At 39.1% G+C, this 23212-nt stretch overlaps 3 protein-coding genes across 3 annotated transcripts in view; 2 read left to right on the forward strand and 1 right to left on the reverse strand.

Annotated features, from left to right (window-relative positions):
* LOC140951487 (tubulin alpha-1D chain-like) overlaps positions 1-23212 on the forward strand; it is a 116906-nt gene that overhangs the window by 62676 nt on the left and 31018 nt on the right. The window lies entirely within an intron of this gene.
* On the forward strand, positions 378-20340 carry LOC140951484 (AP-1 complex subunit beta-1-like). The gene is made up of 28 exons (XM_073400742.1): positions 378-459; positions 1446-1487; positions 2364-2469; positions 3063-3198; positions 3614-3859; positions 4618-4742; positions 6096-6164; positions 6914-6980; positions 7366-7447; positions 7800-7872; positions 8280-8420; positions 8620-8695; positions 9307-9396; positions 9792-9880; positions 10017-10119; positions 10551-10727; positions 11279-11468; positions 12040-12210; positions 13044-13096; positions 13635-13751; positions 14501-14543; positions 15763-15865; positions 16316-16404; positions 18183-18308; positions 18548-18634; positions 18726-18793; positions 19119-19205; positions 20146-20340. The coding sequence occupies exons 2-28, from the start codon at positions 1451-1453 to the stop codon at positions 20218-20220; spliced, it is 2826 nt and encodes a 941-aa protein (XP_073256843.1). The 5' UTR covers positions 378-459; positions 1446-1450; the 3' UTR covers positions 20221-20340.
* The window catches only part of LOC140951488 (follistatin-related protein 5-like), a 12614-nt gene continuing 10056 nt past the window's right edge, over positions 20655-23212 (reverse strand). The window contains exons 4-5 of the mRNA XM_073400747.1: positions 22622-22787; positions 20655-22096 (exon numbers count right to left, since the gene is read on the reverse strand). Coding sequence (XP_073256848.1) covers positions 21225-22096; positions 22622-22787 — 1038 coding nt within the window. The 3' untranslated portion in view covers positions 20655-21224. The remainder of the gene's footprint in view (positions 22097-22621; positions 22788-23212) is intronic.

Raw genomic sequence — 23212 nt, forward strand, 5'->3', positions numbered from 1 at the left:
ACGTTTAAGTTTAAGGCCTGGAAAGAAGCAAAACAAAAACTGTAAGCTGTGCGTGTTGTGTCGCAGATGCAGAAGTTGTACGATGTATATCGAAAATTTTTAGATATTACTGTAAGTTTTAGCCTGTGAAATGGCAGAGATTTCTCCTTCGGGATAGGAAGGATTAATACATATATTAAAACCCAAAAAGCCATTGTAACTCTCCTCTTCATTCGGACTAACAGCATTTATTTTTTATTTGTTTTGCTTCATTTTGTTGGTTTACCCTTTTTACTATTTTTCTGTCAAAGGTGCCTCCTCCCCGAGTCTCTTAAATTGCCCAATTTTTTTCGGTCACGCGTTTCGTGACAAAAACGCACTTGAGTGGAGACTGGGTTTGAATGATAGCCGGGCGCCATTTTGGTTTGTTTCCTTGAGCAAGCTTCTTGACAAGAATCTGTTTCCATCGGATTGATTGAGGTAAATAAGTCCATGTTTTCGAACTTACCAATTTCAATGACATTTCGTTAATGTTTTAACCTCATTGTTTTATCTGTTGTGACTTTTCCGCTCGAAAATTTCTATGTTTTTCTACGGTTGTTTTGACCTCAGCTAACAGAGTATTGCACTTTAGTTTCTTCATTGTATACGCTTGGACAACTTCGCTTTGCGTTTTGTACCGTTCAGTTGTGCTTGCACGGTATTGCTGTAGTATCTGACGGTTATGCAGAATTTGCAGTGCCTTTAAATTTTGCATGAATTTCACATAATGTATGCTAGTAGTGCTGGCAACACCCCCTCGACACCAGATTGACGGATGTCGGTCTTCGAGGAGTTTTAAACTTGCAAAAAATAGCAAAAAAAAGCGTTGTCTACAGTTTGTGTACCACAGGAACTAAGTAGAGAAAGAACGTCGAACGTGTTTGCTATAAGATAACCTATTTATATGGCGGCCCTTCCCTGAAATTTCACTGTGGTAAATAATGAAATTTAAGTTATTATTTTGTAACAGTTGTACAAAACACATTTACAAAACGTCATATTCTATTCACTACATGAAGAAGACACAAGGGGTCGATTAAGTAAAACTTATTATGGTGCAGTTTACAAGCACAGCTTTTGTCTGTGCTCATAAAAAATACCCTTGTAGAAGTTTTATTGAATTGACAACCAGGAAGCAATACATTCAACTGAAGATATAAACGCGGGATATCATAAGTTACTACAGCTGCATAACAGTAACAGTCATTGCCGTTGATTCTTGGTAAATCTAGATCTTTTCCTCATAAAATAATATTTTACGTGATGAGGTCCCATTTTTGAGCCAGAACAACTTCAAAGTAACACAATTTGTTTGTTATTTATGGTATTACTATTCCCCAGTGACAACCTATAGAATACAAGATGATAATATTGGTGATTGCATTAAAAAGTTTTCCTTACTTTTATAATTATTTTTATTGCAGACATCATGACTGACTCTAAGTACTTTACCACTACCAAGAAAGGTTAGTAGGCAACTCTAAATATATTTGGCAAAAAAAATTCCTTTCCAGTCATCCACGAAAACTAGGTTTTCCTTTTGTGAAAGTAACACTTATTTATCACTTGCTCGATGGTCAAGAGCCCAGGCAAGTCATCTGCTCCCTAAATCATTAACTAATTATAAGACAAGCATTCAACAGACCCTGAACACAGGGTTGTCAAAAATAGCCAGCTGCCAGTGAAAGTCACCGCCTATTTGGTTAGTATCCGCCGGCTACTCTGCTTGGCATTTATTTACAGAGTTTTTTAAATAAAATATCCCTGGGCTGGCTGCTTACTTTGACAACTCAGTTGTCTACTTCAAAACTTTCTGGTAACCCTGGAACAAGCAAAATGTGAGAATAGTTTGTCCTTTGGACAAACTGAAGTTCAAGGTTTTTTTTTCAAACCTTGAATAAAATACGGATTTAGTTAAGTGGATTTAAACTTATAGTTAACAACAAGAAGCATATGTTGTTTGTGTAATATCAATTGCCATTGTTTTCTTGGCCTGTTTGTTCCACAAACAGTGGCCTGTCTTCAGTGGTCAGCTCCCTCCACTTTGCACAAGTTGAGTAATGTTGGTGGCTGGGGCTTCCCAGATGGCGAGGATCAGCGGTCATCTTTTCAGGTTCACCTCTCATGATCATCATCTGCTTGTCGGTTGTGGTCTTCAAGCCACATGATCCATGCTGACCTGAGCCAGAGCATTTTTTCTTCCATTATGTTTAAGCTTGAAGCAATACAATAATCGGCCTTACTTGTGGTTATGTAGATAATATATTATGTATTGCATTAAAAAATGTAGTTCAGAAAGAAAGCAAAAACTGTATGACTTTCACTTGTGCACTTAATTTTAGGGGAGATTTTTGAGCTCAAAGCCGAGCTAAACAGTGACAAGAAAGATCGAAAGAAGGAGGCAGTGAAGAAAGTCATAGCAAGTATGACAGTTGGAAAAGATGTCAGGTAGAATGCTCCTTTTGTGATAATTTGATATCAAAGTTGTGTAACCTTGGTAGTACCTTAATTGGGAAATGGCTGTCTGCATCCTCAGGTAGGATTAAGTGAATCCTGGGGTCAATTTGTTGAACTTTCACAAGTGTAATTTGTAATTTACAAATGTAGCTATTGTTTTAAGGTCTACTATGCTTGTAAATTACACTTGTTAAAGTTTTATAAAATTGACCCCTATGTTCTGATTGGCTACCCCAGCAGGAAAAGATGGGTCCATTTAGTCCACTCAGGATTTGCTGCTTTGTTCCTGCAAGGAAAATTTTGTTTTGGTAATATGACAAATCATCAATATGATAATTATTGAATAAGTCTGTTTAGTCAAGATGACTGGATATTGGCCTTATCATGTTCATCTTGATCCAGAAAAATGCAAGAAGGAACCAAGCCAACATCCAGCAACCTTGACCTCACACTAGGTCAATAACATCCGCACATCTGTTATAATAACATGGTCAATTATATGGTTAATTTAAAACGTTTCTCGAAGCATTTCCCCAGGAATGTCTGGTTTCAAATCATAGCTAAAGGGTCATTTTATTTTGTAGCTCCTTGTTTCCAGATGTGGTGAACTGCATGCAAACAGATAATCTGGAATTGAAGAAGTTAGTCTATCTTTATCTTATGAACTATGCCAAGTCCCAACCTGATATGGCAATCATGGCAGTGAATACTTTTGTCAAGGTCAGTTATTATCAATATATCAGTTCTAGTATGTTGTCAGCGTTAAATAATAACATTTTTGAAGTATTCCTCTAAATTTGAAGAATTTCAACCCAAATTATTTTCTTGTTTTCTGTTTTCTCATGGTATGGTAATGACTCTAAGGCAAAAGTTAACAAAACATTTACTTGTTTAAAAACTCCAAACTGAAACAAAAATAGTAAGGTGCTTCCATCTGGCTACATTGCAAAGGTGTAGGAAAATCAGACGCTACATCATAAATGATTATGGCTTACCCCGTCCCCCTGAAGATATCCTCAAATCTTAAGGTGGCACTTCTGCTAAGGAAGCACTTTCTTTCACCTGAAAGATGTCCACTTGCTGGAGGTTCAACTGTATGAACAAGCACAACTAACAGTGTTTAATTAATATATAGGATTGTGAGGACCCAAATCCCCTCATTCGTGCCTTAGCTGTTCGCACCATGGGCTGCATCCGTGTTGACAAGATCACTGAGTACTTGTGCGAACCCCTTCGTAAATGCCTGAAGGATGAGGATCCCTATGTGCGTAAGACAGCAGCTGTATGTGTAGCCAAGCTTCATGATATCAATGCTCAGTTGGTGGAGGATCAAGGATTTCTTGACTCACTGAGAGATCTCTTGTCTGATTCAAATCCTATGGTGAGTATATGTGTACATACAATAGATTGAACAAGCACTGTATTCAAACCAGTTATTTTCACATTTACTTCCAAGAGCTCATCATCCTTGCTTAGAAAATGAGCAGTCTCAATTTCTTTCCTATGGTATCCAAAAATAAACTGCATCCATACAAATGTATATCCGTGGTTACTGTGTGGTATTTGATGCTTTTTGAGAAAGTCAATTTTTTTTTCTTTCTCTTATTGATAGTTCCTGAATTCCGTGGCAGAGGGTCATTGATACATTAATTTTTGAAATAACTATGTATTATTTTATCAGAAAACAATGTTTATCAAAAGGAATCAATTTCATTATTATTATTATCATTTTCTTTTTTGTCCTTGCTATTGTATTGAGGGCTGTCACTAAGATTTCAAGTTGCCGTTTAAACACGTCAAATAAGCAGGGAATCAAACAGCCAGTTTCTTCTATTTTCCTATGAAAGTAGCCAGGGAAATCCCTGGCCCCCGCCTCTTAATGACAGCCCTGTATATTAGCTCAGGGTCTTTTTCAACATTATAGTTCTATGTAATAAGCTAGATGTATCTCCAGTATTATTCTCCCCCTTTGCTTTGCAAGCAAATTAAATAGCAGTCAATTTGAAAGAAGAATCTAAATGTTTATCCCAATTTACTTAGGGCTATTTTCCAGGCACTCCTTTATTATTAAAAATTATTATTATAATATATGAAGTGATTATGTTATAAATGATTATTCATAATGATATATATTTTCAGGTTGTAGCAAATGCAGTGGCTGCCTTGTCTGAGATAAGCGATGCCTCCCCAACAGCAGCTGCCATGATGGAAATCAACTCACAAACCATAAACAAACTGCTTACAGCACTAAATGAATGTACTGAGTAAGTAGCAGTTCTTTCAACAACAACCCAAATTCAAAGAAAATATTTTTCACTTTTATAGTTCATTACTGCAAACCTAAAGTGTATTAAAAGAAAACCTTCTGAAAATCAAAGTAAGGCGGCGGGGAACCAATGGATATTTGTTTAGAAAATCCTCTTGCTCCTCCCACATATTGACCTCAGAGCTAACACGCTGCTTTATCTCAACAAAAGTGAAAAACACACCAAACAACCAGCCAAATAAGTACCTGCTAGGCAGGCTACTACTAGTAGTAGAGAAGTGCACTGCTCGAGAAGCAACCAACCTTTTTGTGCCGAATTTTGTGATGAAAACTACTGATAGAAGGTACAAGTTTTACATTTCAATGCCTTGACAAATTTCCAAGCTCAATACGATTACCAGCTATGACTGCAATTGTATGCAATTCACTTTAAGCAAAAACATCACTGAGAACTTTGATTCCTAATTATAATACGAGTATTTAATTACAGAAGTTGACCATACAGAAATTTAAGGCGAGAAAATGCCTTACCGTCTTAGAATTTTTCCATCCTGTAGGCACAATGAGCTGGTTTTTAACGTAAAACACCTTTGTAGGTGACTTTTTGGAAGAGACTGCTATCCATAATATTTTGACTCCTTGCTACAGGAGCCCCTGCCAGAGACTGCAAAGTTTGGGGTGTAGACAATAAAAAAATTATGCCACGGGCTATGCCACGCTAGACGCATGATTTATTTACGGGCAATGTTCTTTCTTTTCTCATGTGACTGAAAATTTAAACTACCCCATTGTTTATGATCGAGATACTTGTAGAACATATACACGACCTAAAGAACTGTCAGAAATTGTCAGCAAGTGTTGATGCTTTTGCAGAGAATGTGAGCGTGACAACCTTGTTCCCAGGGTTCTCTCACAGGGATGTGTGAGTGAATACACAACTCAGGAACTCTTCAGCAACAACGAACTATGTTGTTTTGATATCGGGCTGTGAGTTCGGGAGCCGAAGAGCCAATCTCTGTCAATGCAAAGTGAGCAAGTGACACATTTGAATATTGAAACCCATCACAAAAACCCTTTGGGTATCCACAGGTAATAAAATGGAAAAGAAAGAAAAATGATGCAAAAAGGAGAAGGAAGGAAAATCTAAACTTGCTTTGTGTGCCTGTCCTAGTGCCAGGATGGCTTGATAACAAAGAAACAAACAAACACAAAATGATGTTTGGAAGTTGAATTCAATTTTTCTAGAAAGTTAGAAAAAGGCACTAACATAACATAGCAGCTTTTTTTTGTAGAAACCTAAGTCATTGATTCAAGTATTCAAAGTAGTTATGTGTGTTTTAAAACTTAATAGGTGGGGACAGATCTTTATCCTTGATTCACTTGCTCAGTACACTCCAAAAGATGACCGTGAGGCTCAAAGGTATGCAATATTATGCATGTATGTATTTTACCTATACTTACTCATGTGTCTGACATTGTTCTTGAGTCCGTGTCGGTCATGGGGGAAGAGGCTGTTATACCCTTAATCTTTTCTTTCCTTTTAAAACGTAATCACCTGAAAAGGCAGTATATTTGTCAGTGAACAATAATATGGTAAATAACACTGTTAACACCTGAAATATTTCAGGAGTGTTCATTTGTGTATGAACAACCACATCAAAGGCCAGGACACTTAACCAATCCACAAAATACAATTCTGCTTGTAAGCCCCCAGATCACTCTAAACATCCTACAAATTGAACAAGCCCAGAGCTCATAATAATATATTATTGGGGTTGTCAATAACTATAATTATGTTGGGCTTCTCCCTAGAGCAGACACCTAGAAATGTAGAGTTAGTTACTCTCCTTGACTCTCTTGTAGAGGGACATCTTTCTGAGAAGGACACTTATATTAGGGCTGGCCTCACCAGTGTTTGTCATAAAGAACATGCACTGCTTGTATCACTAATGTACCTGGGGTCAATTTAATAAAACTTTTACCAGCGTAATTTACAACTGAAGCTATTGTTTTAGAGTGTGAAAACAATAGGCACACTTGTAAATTACTCTTGTAAAAGCTTTATTAAATTGTCCCCTGCTTATTTCTTTGGCTTTCTCTTAATTCTGACTAACATTGATTTGCTTATGTCCTGACTATTTATCGTACTTTCTGTATCTTTTTTTCAAGTATCTGTGAACGAGTCACTCCAAGATTGTCTCATGCTAATGCTGCTGTTGTTTTGTCTGCCGTAAAGGTTAGTCGGGTCGGCTATTCTTGCTTCAGTTAGTCCAGAACCTTACTGCATAATACAAACTTGGTTTTAAAAAAGTTTGATTTCATTTTACAAGGTATTTAAATCCTTAAACTGGCTAGCTATACTCAGCAGACTTACCATGACATGGCTTTAATGATCATTAAATGACGAATTTTCTGGTTTCTAATCTGATTTCTTCACAAAGATATTTATTCATGTATGATCTCAGACTCACATCAGAAATGCAAGACAGTGTGGTGACATGCTGTCATTGTTCAGGAGCCATTTTATGTAGTTTGCCTTTATTATGGCCAAGTTGATGCTATAATTAGGAGAAATTTCATTAAACTACCCCTTAAACTCTGATTTATAATAATCATGACAGGTTCTTATGAAGTACATGGAAGTCATGGCTCCTGCCTCATCCTACGTTCAGAACCTCATCAAGAAACTTTCTCCTCCTCTTGGTATGTTAACTACCTCGCACAATCTAAAGACTAATTCACATTAACTATTACTTTGTATAATAAAATTGTAATTTTAGTCCCAGTTTCATTATGAGCATTAAGAATTTTTTAACCTTCCAAAACAAGCCACTTACAAGTGTACTTACAAGACTAGTGGCTCATGTGCTTAAAGCCTTGGTTTGGTAGGCAATATTGTTCTCTCTCACACAGTTGTTACATCATTTCCCAATGCAATGGAGCCTTGAAATGCCATTCTGAAAAAGCCAGCCTCCAAAAAGAAAGTTGTTGTATGTTTTACAATCTTAAACAGATGCGATGATTTATTATAGAATCTTTTCCTTTCTTTTTTTAGTAACTTTGTTGTCCAGTGAACCTGAAGTACAGTATGTTGCTTTAAGGAACATTAACTTGATTGTTCAAAAGAGGTACTAGCAGTTAGGCCTTCTCATATAACATTAGGTCTTTATTGGATATGTGATTTGCATTTCAGTTGAATTTAGACTAAAGCTACATGTTATCTTAAATAAGCAATTTTAATTTTCACTGAGAATTGTTAAATAAACACTTTGTCATGTTGAATCCGTTCCCCCTTGCACTGATGTCAATCATGTAAATTAACCCACCTAACTCTTGAATCCTTCCCTCCTTTTTGAGGGGCTTTGTATGTAGGCTATTGTTAGGCTTCCAATGATGAAATAACAGTCCTGGATTGAATTTCATTGTACTTTCATAAGTACTGGCGATCTTCTTATCTCATTATTCAACTTAATTGACTGAAAATTCTCTTAACTTGTTGAGCATAATTAAGCTGTTGAACATTTGCTCTCCTCAGGCCAGATATTCTCAAGAATGAGATGAAGGTGTTCTTTGTGAAGTACAATGATCCAATTTATGTGAAACTGGAGAAACTAGACATCATGATCAGGCTGGCAAATCAACAGAACATTGCTCAAGTTCTGGCAGAGTTAAAAGAGTAGGTTGATTTCATTACATACAGCAAAAATGCTCTTCTTGCTTCCCTCGCCCCCCTATTAATTTAGTCTTTTTAGGGCCACCTCCCACACACTTCTATTTATAAAAATCACGCAAGCAATGTGACATTATCTGAAGTTAATACTACATATAAATAAGGAAAGGAGAATAGGCCAAACAACATTTTCCTGTTCTCATAGGTATGCCACTGAAGTTGATGTTGATTTTGTGAGAAAATCTGTCAGAGCTATTGGCCGTTGTGCCATCAAAGTGGAGGTCAGTTTATTTCTGAACTAGATTTTCAGTTGCAAGTGTAGTATTTAAGTGTTCCAAATTCATTGCTTTCTTGCATATTGTCTAGTAATACATATAAGATGGCTGTAGGTACAATAATAATATTTCCCTGTTCTTTGATACGTACCATCTATGCCGAGGGATTCTTGAAACAGGGAGTCTTACATTTTGGTATTCCAATATTCCAAAATAAAAATGCAGCGAAACCTCCTTAGTATGGAGTCCAAAGGTACATAGCCAGGTGACCTTGTTACAACACTAGGTACATGTAGAGGTGTCAAGAGAACTGTCTTAAATAGAGGTGTATGTGTTATGGAGACATCCGTGAGAGGTGGTTCATCGAAACATGCTAATCATAGCTTAGTGTCTCAGGGGAATGGACAACCTCCACCTGGATTTGGAAACTACTTGAATGGCTCATATATAATAAAGCACCATCATAATATACATAATATAGCATTAATATAGCACCTAGTTCTTCTGAGACCATGCCAGTGATAAGGTGGTACACATGTAGTCTGAAACCTTTTTGAGATTTTTGTTATTTTTGGGTGATTATGCATTTTTAACACTCGCTTTTTTTTTTCTCATAGGCATCTGCAGAACGCTGTGTCAGCACACTCTTGGACTTAATCCAGACCAAAGTCAACTATGTAGTGCAAGAGGCTATTGTTGTTATCAAGGTAAAATCCTTTTTTCCTCTGTCAGTTGTCTGTCCTTGATCGGTTGATTGGTTTCATTTGCCTGTACCATAGTTAATAGAGTGGAATGGTTTTGAAGGCCATCAGACTCCTTTAATTAATGTTTTTGTAGACCTGACAGCACAAAACTTTCAAGAACACTCCTGTCATTTTGATCTTACTGACCAATAAAAGTGTAGCATTAATTTATTCAGTCACAATTTGTGAAAAGAAAACAAAGGATTGTGCACCTTTATGGAACCCCTATATAAAGTGCAGTGCTGTTGTCTTAATTTCTGATGGTTGTAGCCTTTCATAAACAGTCTCCTGTACTAACTATACCTGTACCAATGGTCTAATATTAACACTTCTTTTCCAACTGGCATTGTTTCTTTTAGGATATCTTTAGGAAGTATCCAAACAAGTACGAGAGCATTATTTCCACCTTGTGTGAAAACCTGGATTCCTTAGATGAGCCTGAGGCGAGGTTAGTATTACTTTTGAGATTAATGTATAAACCAGGCAACTAACAAGTGGCTTTTTTGGCAGAAATGTTTACAAATGCTGATCAATCCTTGGAAAGAGCATTGGTTTGAAATATGTTATTTTTTAACCTTTCATAGGGCATCCATGATCTGGATCATTGGTGAATATGCAGAGAGAATAGACAATGCAGCAGAATTGTTGGAGTCTTTTCTGGAAGGATTCCAAGATGAGAATGCCCAGGTTCAATCATTTTTGTTGGTGTTCTGTGGTCTAGTCATGGATACATACAAAATGTTCTACCAATTAGCAAAAAAAAATTAATTCTGGAGTGAAAATTCCTGTGCTAGAAATAACCCACGAACCCAATGAGCATCAGCCCTAGTAAAGGGGATAACAGGATCCCACAAGGCCAAGAAAAAATATATTTTCACCTCAGTTAGAGATTAGGGATTTTTATTGTACAACACTGCTTTGAAGTCTTTTGAAGTATCTACCCAATATTCATCTTCCCTTATATGGTACCAATAGTTAATAAAGCAGTAAAAGAAAAAAGTTGATAATTTATTTACTGTTGTACAAATTATAACAGCTGTTGTACAAATAAACAAAGGTAAACATTTTTCAATTTTTTATAATGCTGTTAACACAACCTGATGTTGTTTGGACTCTAGGTGCAGTTACAGCTTCTGACAGCCATTGTAAAGTTGTTTTTGAAGCGTCCAACTGACACACAGGAGCTGGTTCAGCAGGTTTTAAGTTTAGCAACACAGGACAGTGATAACCCAGATCTAAGGGACAGAGGTTACATCTACTGGAGACTCTTGTCCACTGACCCGGTCGCTGCCAAGGTATGGTTCGCTTTCCATGCAATAATAAGCTATTTCTGAGTTCCAAAAACCCTTTCTTTGAACATAGGGCCTGGTGCAAAACCTTCCTTGTGAAGTTGTTTGAGTTAAGTATCTATGGAGAAAAAATATGTTTGATACAAAGGACTTGGAACTTGCCCCAGATTGGTTGTCTTTTCATCTACGAATTTGTATTTTATTGTTTTGCATTTTTGTATTGTGCTGGATTGCATTGTACATGTATCTTGCCAAATGGATATCATGCTATGAGCAATTCCTGAAAACTCGAGCAATCAGGACAGAATGGAGAGTGACAGTGAATACTCTTGCTTACTTAAAACTGTATCATATGATTTTAAGGAGGATTAGTTTGAACCATTAGAAAATATCCTTATTGCTGGTAAACTGTTGTGCCAGTAAATGTAGAGACCTCTTTTTATTGACCATAAATGAACTGTAATTTTTTGTATCATATTGAAGAGGCTTGGTTCTTGGGATCTGTGCTAAAATTATCAAGAGTTCTTGTTAAAAAATGTTTTCTATTTTGTGATCAGGAAGTTGTGCTGGCAGAAAAACCACTGATATCAGAAGAGACAGATCTCCTGGAACCCACATTACTGGATGAACTGATCTGTAACATCTCCACACTGGCGTCTGTCTACCATAAGCCACCCAGTTCATTTGTTGAAGGACGCACAGCTGCAAGGAGATTCACACTGCCCCCAAGAGCTGAGCCATCTCCAGGTACAATAATTTAATGTACAAACTTTTAACTTAGTTGCTTTACTGGACATGTAAGAAGTAAACAAGTAATTCCTTGAAAACCAAGCATTGTGGGAGCCATCCATCTCTCAGGCTTTCCTCACAGTCTCAGAGGTAGCTAGAATGGCATGTGTACAGCCCAAATCAGTGCAAGCAATATATATGGCACTTCATTAATTTAATCTGAATAATAATAATGATTACCATGTCCTTTATCACTATTTTTAATCTGAATAAATAATAATGACCATGTCCATTATTGCTATTATTATTGTTGTTGATTATTATTATCCTTATTTATTGTTATTATTATTATTTTTTTTTTTTGCTGCTGTTGTTGTTGTTATTGTTACCAGAAATAAGTGACTATATTAACAGGGATATTATAATGTTATAAGAAAACAATGGCTAGGAACAAAAAAAAAAAGTGGATTTTGGTTGCATCAAGGAGGTGCATATTAATATTACAAATGGGCCGAATTGCGTGGAAGTTTTAATTCGCATTCCAATATATTTGTCAGATTTCTTTCATGTGTCTTTTCATTCCATGTAGGAGCTGAAACTGAAGAAGCAGCCCCTGTACCTCAGCAGCCAGTAGCAGTCATGGCTGAGGTGGCTGCAGCTCCTCCTCAACCCACCACCGATTCTCTTCTTGGTGATCTTCTTGATATGGGACCTTCTCAGCCTGTTGCTGCTCCAAGCATGGCTCCCGCTCAACCAGCAGGTAGCTTTCTTTTCAACAGTGAATTACTCTGTTCTCCTTTGTTCAAGGCTACTTACAGTTAAGAAATGCATTGCTGAGTGGAGGTGGGTGCCTGGGATGTCCAGGGGCTTCCACTTTTGTAGACAGAGGTACACTGTACACTGCCATGACTGGTAGACCCGCACCTTCGAGCCACACTAATGGAACCAGGCACCTGTCACTGTGCTTTATCAGCAGAAAAATTTAGGGGGAGAGGGATGGGGGTAAAAGAATGATCCAAAGGCTAAAGAAGAGAGTGGATACTAGGAAATGCTGTACTAGGCACCTAGAGCTGATGCAAGCCAGGCTGACCGCTCTTGAGCGACCACATTGACCACTGACTGACAACATGGATGGCACTCCTTGTTGTTAAGTGCGTTGAAGTTCATTTAACCTCATCTAAAACCAAAGGTCTTGTTTTTTTTCTGTCCAGAACAGAACAATTATAGTAAAATTATTGAATGCTTATAGAAAAATTGTGTTGAATTTTATTGTAAATGTCCTGTCATCCTTGAGTATTTACAAAATATGAAGTATGATTATTTTACAAAACAATTATGAAGACTTTTATTTAAGTTAGAAGCCAAGACTCCAAACTTACTAACTGCCTTTTGACAGATATAAACAGATCAAAAACGTCAAAAATCATTCATTCATTTTTTTCATGTTTATTTGGAAAGAGAGAAGAAGAAATTGAGAATATTTACGTTGTGTGTATGTACGTTACTTTAGGTGGTTTGTGTCACGGTAGATGGAGGATGCAATACTTTAATTACCTAGTTATTTGATGTATTTTTTTGCCATCTTTCTTTAAGCACCAGGTGGTGGAGTCATGGATCTTTTGGGAGAAGACTTCAGTGGCTTGCAGGTAAAAATCCTCATAACCATAACAAATCTTTTTAAAATTTCCCACAACAATAGGTAACAAGAATGTGATAATAGTTCACTACTACAGGCAAATTTTATATGTCGTACCAGTCAGTTTCTGTGGTGTCACAGCTGATGGAATTACCAAATAATGTGACATAAAAAATTGAGAAATCACTGAACGCATAAACTGACAAGAATATTTGCTACAGTGCAAAGAGATGTCCTTCTTGGGAGATCCCAGTTTGTTTTCTTTTGCCAACCTTAGTCAACTTTCACATTGATCTTCAAGTTGAAAGAACAAAAAGTCTAGTTTTATCTCCACATGGGCTAACTCATCTCAGTCGTTTTCTGTTGTTTCTGTAGAAGAGGCTTCATTGCACACAGATGTATTAAGAATTATTCTGTTCAAACCTACCACACTGTATTCAAGGGTCAGATTATATCAATTAATACGTTTATAGTGCAAACAGCCAGAGCATGTCCCATGGTTGAACCTCGTCCCAGTGATACAATCTTTATTGCTCTCTGTTTTTCAGCTTGGTGGTGGCACAGCTCCTGCACAACCAGCAGGTTTGATGGGAGGCCTGGGGGATCTGTTCAGCTTGTCAGGGGGTGTTGGTATCGCTGGTGGAATGTACTCGGCACCTAAACAGGTCAGATATCACAGGCAACAATGTATATTAAGGCTGTGCTCTAAGGAAACTTGAAGGGAGCCCAGTGCTCTGACACTGTGAAATCCAGGGTGCCTGGCATATGATTTGTATGAAAAATCTGAGATTTTCTAGTGGCCCGAGGGCAAAAGTTAGGCGCCAGGGGCCACCAGGCTCTGCTAGAGCACAGCCCCGTGTATGTTGTCTTCTCATTTAGGTCAGTCTTTAGAAGCTAACAAATTAATGCACAATAATTTATAAGAAGTAATGAGTGACAACCAAACAAGATACAGCCTCAGCCAAAAGCAGGGATAGCAATAATATTATAAAGTTAAATTTTATTAAGAACAATCATTTCATTTCAGAAATACCTTTCACTTCTTTTCAAAAAATAAATTGAAAAAATCCTCTTTTCTTGAAATCAGCACGAGCTAATATTATTATAATACAAAAAACCATGGAAGTTTATTTTAATTTGTAGTTCTTAAGATAATATTGGAGGAAGATAAGCGAAAGGAGAAAGAATCGTTTTGTTTTGGTTTGTTTTCTTAAATGCCTTTTAGTTTTCTAGCATTACAGAAATATCTGCTAAACTGGATTAGCTTGCGAGAAAGGTCTCCATCAGGGGATATCATGAGAAGTCATGCAAAACGGCTCGCTTGCGACTCCACGCACGGCTCAATGCCCTTGACACTCAAAATGGGCAGCTTGCTCACAGGCTTAACTGGATTTGATATTATTTTGATACACAGGTGTGGCTGACAGCTGCCAAAGGCAAAGGCCTGGAAGTCTCCGGTAATTTCACAGTACTGTTAGGGGGTCATCCACTAGATTAGCTTCTGCTATTTGGATGATCCCAACTCACTCCTTATCTAGATAGTACAATTTAATTCCATCTGTATCATATGTAAGGGGGTGTTTACATGAGAAAACTCGCAGCGGCGCGAGTTTCATACCGGGATGACTTTTTGATTTCGTATCGCGTTTACATGATGACTGGGTCATTTCATACCTCGTTACTTGAAGGTACACTTCATGTTGATAAAATACACGTTCAAAATCGCAAACATTACGCTACCGGCAGACCGATTTCACACCGAAACGGGTGGACGTTTCGCGTTTACATGATACCGTTGCGAGATTTCGTACCGGAGTGAAATTCCCGCCCCGGTACAAGAACCGGGGTGAACTCACGCCAGGGTGACTCGCGCCGGGATGACATTCTGTGGTGGTGTCATGTAAACAAATATAGAGCCATGAGAGGGAACCGGAGTGAACTCGCTCCTGGGCGAAAGTTGCCCCTGTCTCATGTAAACACCCCCTAAATCGAGCTGAAAGAAATAAATCTTCTTGTCTTGTCTTGTTAACTGTCTTTTAATGTCTATAGCACATTGTTTGGGTTTTTTCTATGAGTGAGGGCCATTGTTGTTTCGGTGCAGAACAGTGTATTCATTCATTTGCGCAGGGTTCGTACAGGTCATTGAAAACCCGGAAAGTCATGGAATTTAAGAATTCGTTTTCGAGGCCTGGAAAGTCATAGAATTTAATTGCCGGTCCTTGAAAGTCATGGAAAATTAAAGTTTTGTTTGGTAGATTACTGTAATTACTGCAGATGGCAAGGCAAGGATAACGTAAGATAAAGAGGAGTAATCAAACAGCGCGAACGACACGCATTTTCAGTGGTGGATACCAGACTTTGTTTCTGTTGACTGACTGTTTGAGGTAAAAAAAAAATATGCTAAAACAAGTTGAGTTTTGCGGATGTTTTTCGAAAATAACAGCTAAACTTAAGGTCAAGGAAAACTAGAAAAGGTCTTAAAAAAGTCATGGAAAGTCATGGAATTTAAAGAACTCAAAAGAGTACGAACCCTGTCGTGGACAAAAAGGAAGACACCCTGTGTATAGGATTTTGGGGTTATATTGCGGTTAGGAACATAGAATATGGCTACGGACACTTTCGGCTGCTTTTATTGTATTTGGGTTTAATTAAGACATTTTGTTGTTAATTTTCTAGGAACGTTTTCTCGTCGCCAAGGACAGATCTACATGGACCTGCAATTTTCCAACAGAGCCATGCAGGCCATGGGAGATTTCGCAGTTCAATTTAACAAAAACAGGTGATTTGGATACTGTTCTGTTTCGCTAGTTGTTGTGCATGGAATATGTGTACATATAATTTAACCAGTTCACACCTTGAAGTCTGGAGCACGGGTTAACTACAAGTCCATCTCTGATTACTAGCTAGAATAAATCGTCTCGCGGTAAACCAACAACAACAAAACATTTATTTAATATATGACAGAGGATCATCGCAATTATAGACGCAACTTTTGCAGTTGCAAAAAGAAAACCTGAAAAAAAAATTGGGCTTGCACGGGATTCGAACCCTTGACCTCTGCAATACCGGGGGAGCGCTCTACCAATTAAGCTAACAAGCCAACTGGTAGCAGGTCGTTGAAATGGTTCGTTATAAGCCCGTGAAAGTTAGCACAGCCCATTTAACGTCATCTATAGTGCTATGAAAATTTTTTTGCTACGTGAAATAACTGCAGTTTTTTCGTTTCCAGTTTTGGCCTTGCTCCAGCCTCACCGTTGAACGTTCCAACTCCTTTACTCGCCAACAGTTCAGCTGAAACTTCGCTTCCTGTCAACACAAGTATGTGGTAACAAAGCCCCAATATCAACATGCATTTTCTCCACACTGACATTCATACATTTCTCATGGTACTGCTGAAGAGAATTTTTTAAACATCAAGACATATCATCTTTGATGTTCGTTTTATTAATTCTCATGGCCTGTATGTTTTACAAGGCCGTGTTACCGTTGGGAGAATTACAGTAATTGAATGCTGGTAACTTGGAGGTTGAAGGGTTAAAGACCCAACGTTAGAAAGTAATTGCTAGAGCATCGTTAAGAAAAATTGTTTTAAAATTGGGTCACAGTGCCTATAATATTTTGTTTTTCTTTTCATTGTGGCGGTTATACGTGGGTGTTATGCACCTATCAATGTAAAGCCGGCGCGGGGGGGGGGGGGGGGGGCAGGGCATGGGGTGGGGATTTGATTGTCTTTGTTGTCCCTGGGGTAGGGCATTTGACTGATCTTGTTCTCCCAGGGGAGGGGATATTTGAATCTTTCTTTGCCCGACCTGGAGATATTTGACTGCCGACAAGGACGAAAAAGACTGAGACCGAACATATGTTTCCCGCTTCCACGCGTCACGCATGCGCCATACAGTTTGAAAAGATCAGGAAGTCATGGAGGCTAATGAGAACAAGCGAAGGCTGAGTGGATTTCACTGTTTTGTCTTCAAATTTTGTTTGTTTTAGCGTGTTTTTGATCAATTGAACCTCTTAATATACTGTGGTATCAAAGCAAACGGAAGTTAAGAGAAACTAAGTCGATTTTAGCCTGTGAAAACATCCGTTTCTCCTCGCTCTTCGCCGCCGGGGATGTTTCGCGAGGAGGATTTGCAAGTACAATTGATTAGTGTATGGCTCATTCGCTACAATCACTGTAAACTTATAAAACTGACTTTCTTTGTACCCTTCACTAGGAACGATAAAACGGTATATTTAGACTTACAAAATGTGGACTTTCTCCTAAAGGTTTATGTATTCTACGCAGTGTAACACAGATTATGGTTAAAACGTATAATTGCGCGCAGCTGTAACAGGAACATGTATCTTTGGTGATGCAGCAACGTTTATAAAAGATTGCAGAGTTTTATTTGGAGATATTTTTATTGTGTCTTTCTTAGGTTCTGCCTTGAGATTGACAGTAATGTGCAGCCTGGGGTGGGGAAATTTGGTTGCATTTGACTGGAATGATTTGCCCGTGGGCAGGGAATTTGATCGCAAATTTTTGAAAAAAGTCAAATCCCCACCCTATGCCCTGCCTCCCCCCCCCCCCCCCCCCCGCCGGCATTACATTGATAGGTGCATTACCTATCCAGGGATGATGTTTGCAAACTGCTAGTCTTTCCCAATGTTGGTTTAAAAAAAGCATGATATTTGTGGTAAAAGATCCATTTAAAGACGGCGTTTCTGATTGCAAGTACTTCCCTTTCAAAATAACTCCGGGTTCTAGTGGAGGTTGCGGCACTTACTCATGAATTACACCCCTACTAATTTTGTGGTCATAACGCCCCCTGTTCAAAAGTGAGGGTGGTATTACAGAAAACTGTTTGTCCTGTATAGGATTGTTCATTTGTAATTTCGAGCAAGGAAGGACCTTGAAGCCACATCATGACAATAAAAGTAGGGCTGGTCCACGATATACCATGTGAATAGCAAGTCTCAAGTTACGTCACAAAGAACACAACAATGATCCCCAGCCCTTACACAATAACACAATAAACTTCACCCAATAGAACGAGACAATAGTGCACATATTGACTTGGTAAATCGAGCATTGTTTTTTTGATCCATTGTAGCGGGAGCTGTTCAGAGAATGGACCCATTAACCAACCTTCAAGTAGCCATTAAGAATAATGTGGACGTGTTCTACTTCAGTTGTGTTGTTCCTTATAATGTGCTGTTTGCTGAAGACGGACAAATGGGTAAGCGAGCAGTGTCTTATGTTTCGTTTGAGTCATAGTAGATCGAGAGCAGTCGTGAGGGGCGAACGGTGAAGCCGCGAGCAACGAGGGCGGAATCTCTCCTCCTTTTCACCATTAATTTGCATAATTTTACCTTTTCGCCCGCGGCCGCGCGTGGCTCTGACCGCTCGCTTTCTAAATTTTCTTAGTTCCATTTTAGCAAGAAAATAGTGGCTGATTAAAACTTTTTTTTCTTGTAGACCGCAAGGTCTTTTTAGCAACTTGGAAGGATATTCCTGCGGAAAATGAAGTGCAAAATCAAGTCTCTAACATCATGTTTTCGTCAGGTAAAACTTTCTCTCCTCATTGGCCAGTGAAATTTTGAAAGCTGCTAGTATTAAAAACGTCATTGTTTTCGTACTTTTTACTTTACTGTAGACGTAGCTCAGTCAAAGCTTTCAGCCAACAATGTTTTCACCATCGCTAAACGCACTGTGGAAGGCCAGGTGAGTTCAGTTTGCAGTCATTACTGTTCTTCTTGTTACTTTAAATGTTATCTTAAAGGGACACTTCCACTGTTAGAAAAGTGACGGAAATTTGGTTGAAAAAACGTCAGAATTCTAAGTTCACTTTAGATGATTTCAGTGGACAAAGAACTGATGCGATAATCGCCTTTATAAAGTGGAGCTTCCATTTAATGACACCACGTTTATTATCCCAGCTCAATTGTTGATTTCTGGGAGATTCTGATGGCGTTGCGTTAGGAGGTTGTACCTGTGGATGTGTTAACCTAAGGCATTTATGTTCTCATGGATTTCTTTCTTTTCCCAGGACATGTTGTATCAGTCATTGAAATTTACCAATGGAATATGGGTTCTAGCAGAGCTCAAGATGCAGCCTGGTAATCCTGTGGTACAAGTAAGTGACCCCCGCGCTGGTCATTTCACTTTACGGTTGTTAGAAACTGTACAAACTATAGCCCTGAAAGGCTACTTTAATCAGTCCAACTGGCCGTTAAAAAGCCTTTTTTGAGGGACCATTTTATCCTTTCTAAGCCTTATTTAACGTCTCATGTCCTAAATTCCTTGTAGCCGAATTTGGCGCTTATTTAAGACATGAGAATCAAAAAACGCTTGCTTTATTATCGAGTGTCCCCAGGGTGTACCCTGTTAAATGCCCCACAGCTGAAAACGAGTCGTTTTGTTCAGTGTGAAAAACATACTGGATCAGTTTAATAAAACTTTTATTTACAAGAGTAGCTATTGTTTTAGGGTCTGAAAACAATAGCTACACTTGTTAATTATACTTGTGAGAGTTTTATTAAGGGCTTGTTTACATGGAGGTGGGGGACCCCAGATAGGTGAGGTAACGTGCGGCGGATCACCCCACCTATCATGTAAACGTGGTCAAATTAAAATGAGAGATTATATGGACAGACGGGTTACCCCACCAAACCGGGTCACCTCGCCTACCTGGGGTCCCCCACCTCCATGTAAACAGGCCCTCAATTGATCCCGGGTTTCTGTGATGACGCGTGGTTTGGAATGGTTTTTAATTGAGTGTCGTAAGTTAGCAACTACTAAAACCAATCACGGTGGATGCAAACAGTCAAGTAAACCAACCAATTAGAACACGAGTTAATTATGTGTAGACGGTGTAAAGCGTGGAAAAAACGTTCGATTTAATGAAGAGTGGTGTCATTGTATATAGCCTGTTGTGAACTGGAGGTATCGTTCAGACGAGGTTAATGCGGGGGGATTCGGAACGGTTCCTCACGTAAGCCTTGACTGCAATTTAGTTCCAGTTCATTTTTGAATTCTTTATCATCTTTTCCAACTCGTTTTTGTTGTTTCTACAGTTGTCCTTGAAGACGCGCGCTATGGACGTGGTGATGGGAGTGCAAAGCATGTACGAAACCATCCTACACAACTAAAACCCGGCGTCACTCAGTGAGGGGTTCACTTTCTGAGAATTTTCCGCACGTTTAAAAATAAATCGGCTAGAAATGTTCAAATAAAGTAAACTGAAATAAATAAATTTGGCGTCAAGAGTATCTAATTGTGTTGTGTTTTGCACCTCGCGGTGTTTGGCAGGAAACGCCATCTGATGTGGATTAAAAAGGCAAACAACTGAGGGCAACGCGTCGATAGTTTCTCAATAGGCTGATTTAGCAACAGAACGGGAACGTCATTTGACCACGGCAAAGCGCGCGAAAAGGACTAAACTCTACTCCCGGTGCCCAGTTTGCCGCTCAGCCATTGGTCAAGCCAGTTGTTTGATTTGCGCGCGCCGTCGTCAACTGACGTTCCCGTTCTGTTGCTAAATCAGCCTAATCTTTCCCCGACGGTGACCAATCCACTTTTCACCTCAGTTTACAAAGTCTTTAATTAACACCACAGTTTCTTTACAAACTAAACTCATCATACGTCGATAAAGACACTTCCTACTCCAAACAGTTACTTGTCTCCTAGTTTATGTTTTGCTTCTAAGACTGATTGATTGTTCAGTCAAACTGAGCTTTAGTCCTCTTCTCATTATCGTGAGTCCTCTAACTATCCTGCAGAAAGTTATGATTGCGCACATTTCATCCGTTATTTGGCCATACTTCTCCCCGCCCGGTCGCGCGGCCGTCTTACCCTGTCGATGTTCTTCTACTATATTGACTCCGATGAGACCAAAATTGGTTACTCAGTTCTCTCTATTGACAGTAAAGACAGCTACTTAAAAAAAATAACCGTGCGTTCAATGCACGCATTTTGGTGGGAATCCTGTGCACGCCCTTCTCCTTAAAAGAAAAAGAAAAATGACATTAAGTATTGATGGTTATGCATCCCAAACAAGCCCTATAAGATTTTGAGGACAAACTAGTGGTGGTGTAAATTAATTGTGGCGCAATTGTTTCTCAAAGACTTTTCCTACTGAGGTGTAAACATAGCCTCAGAAGCCGGCCATCAACATGTACAGAGTATACAGCAAGGTGAACATCACAATCTCCTTTGAACCGCAAGAGCTTCTTCCAGCTCCTATGGGATTCGGACTCGGTGAGTATGCTGCTACCATCCCGTGAGCCCCGACCACACCCTTTACCATCCCATACAGCTCTTGCGTGGCGATGTTGATGATGGCAAGGGATTGGTTAGCAGTGGCTGGAGTCACAAGCCAGGGACCCGATGCTACCAATGGTCGACTTATGGCGTGCATACCGGGTGCCGAATATACGCTTCCAACGTTCACGATGTAGCTGATTTGGGGGTTTCCAGAGTCGAGATCTAACACAGCTATCTTGTCGCTGTAAATAAGACTGATGTAAGCAAGAAAACTTCCCTTCTTTTCGACCTTCTCATAATAAACAAGGTCGCTCACCCCATCAGCGATATTTAATGTGGACTTCAAAATGGTAGCACTGTCCTTGCCAGGAATAACCAGAACATGAACTTTACTAGCAATGAGAAGGTTGGCCGACTCGTTGACGGTTTTGTAAAGTGCGACGATGTAGCGGCCATCGGGTGAAACATACGGTTCCCCAGCGATGTTCCACTTTTGAAGAATTTTATCAGCGGTGAGGTCCATCTCCAACAGAGCAACCTTCTTTGTGGCTCTATAGCAATCAAAGAAGGCGTGTTTGTTCACGGGGCTGTAAGCGAAGTTGAAAGTTCCGGTGCAGTTGTAGTCAGAAACGTTTACAAAGGTCTTGTATGCCTTGGCTATGAGGTCAATTTGGTGCAGGCCTGGGTTGTACATGTGAGTGACATAGCCAATTTTGCCGTCTTTCACCTCTGCGTCAGCGAACATGTACCCGAGTGACCAACCTAAGAACGTATGCCGTTCGACAAAAGCTTTGTCAGTGTATAGCATAGGTAAAACAAAAGCACTGAGGGATTTCTAAGAAACGCTAAGAAACTGAAGCTTACATAACAAAGCCGGTCGCCGGCCGCTAACGGAAAAATGCTGCCAGTTTCGCGCGCAGGAAAACGTTCATCTTGGGTCTTGCTTTCGTTTTCTTTAATTTCTCGATTCTAATGCGCAAAGTTTAGGTAAATGATCTAATTGTGGCTATTTCGAGAACTAAAATACACAACCGTCAATTGACAAAAGAAACTCATTACCCTAAGCCCGCGTTTTGTAAAGGCGGAGTTCAAAATTCCATTTCAGTTTCATAAAATTCACAAGATGAACTTACAACGGTTGCCATGCTTTGGGAGGCTAAATTCGATGCAGTCGTCAGGTGCAATCCACCGAGAAAACTGAGTTGAATTTTATAATAAGTTGCAATAAGCTTAGATTGCGTTTCTCATTGGTTAGACAAAAAAATAACGCCAGTTCTCTGTACCTACCTGGTTGCACATGTGCCTTGATAGCCTTGTGCGTCTTACGCAGGCTTCCATCAGTGTTAATGACGTCAAAAGTAGAGTTGGTCCAGGTGTGTACCCAGACCTCCTTCAGCCAATGTAGGTAGTACAGATCACGAGGGTAACCCCCTGTTTGGATTGTTTCCACGACCTTTGGAGTAAATGTTTAAATTATAAGGTCATTTTACAGTTGTGTGTTCAGTGTCCTAGCCTGCGAACAAGCTCTCCGGGGCGTTCTGGCGGCCACTAGAGCTCCCCGGAGAACTTGCTCGCAGGCCTAAGTGTCGTGGTGTGTTTTTTCTCATCGTTTTTTAACGATCCTGGGGAGTTTTTGTGCAAAGCGGGCCAACGAACTTCTTGATCTTGAAAGTTCTTTATAAATGTTTCCAGTTGAAATTTATTAAAAATTTGACAACGCAATCTAACATCGTCACTGTGAGGACTGCCAATCACCAGTTTGATGCGGTTTATTTATTTATTTATTTATTTATTTTGACTTATTTAAATTCATTGATTGTATCCCAGATTAGACAGATTATCTTGCAGGATTGTCACGTTCACTTCTATGCTTTTTCA

The sequence above is a fragment of the Porites lutea genome, chromosome 11 (assembly GCF_958299795.1).
Source record: "Porites lutea chromosome 11, jaPorLute2.1, whole genome shotgun sequence".
Classification (NCBI taxonomy): Eukaryota; Metazoa; Cnidaria; class Anthozoa; order Scleractinia; family Poritidae; genus Porites; species Porites lutea.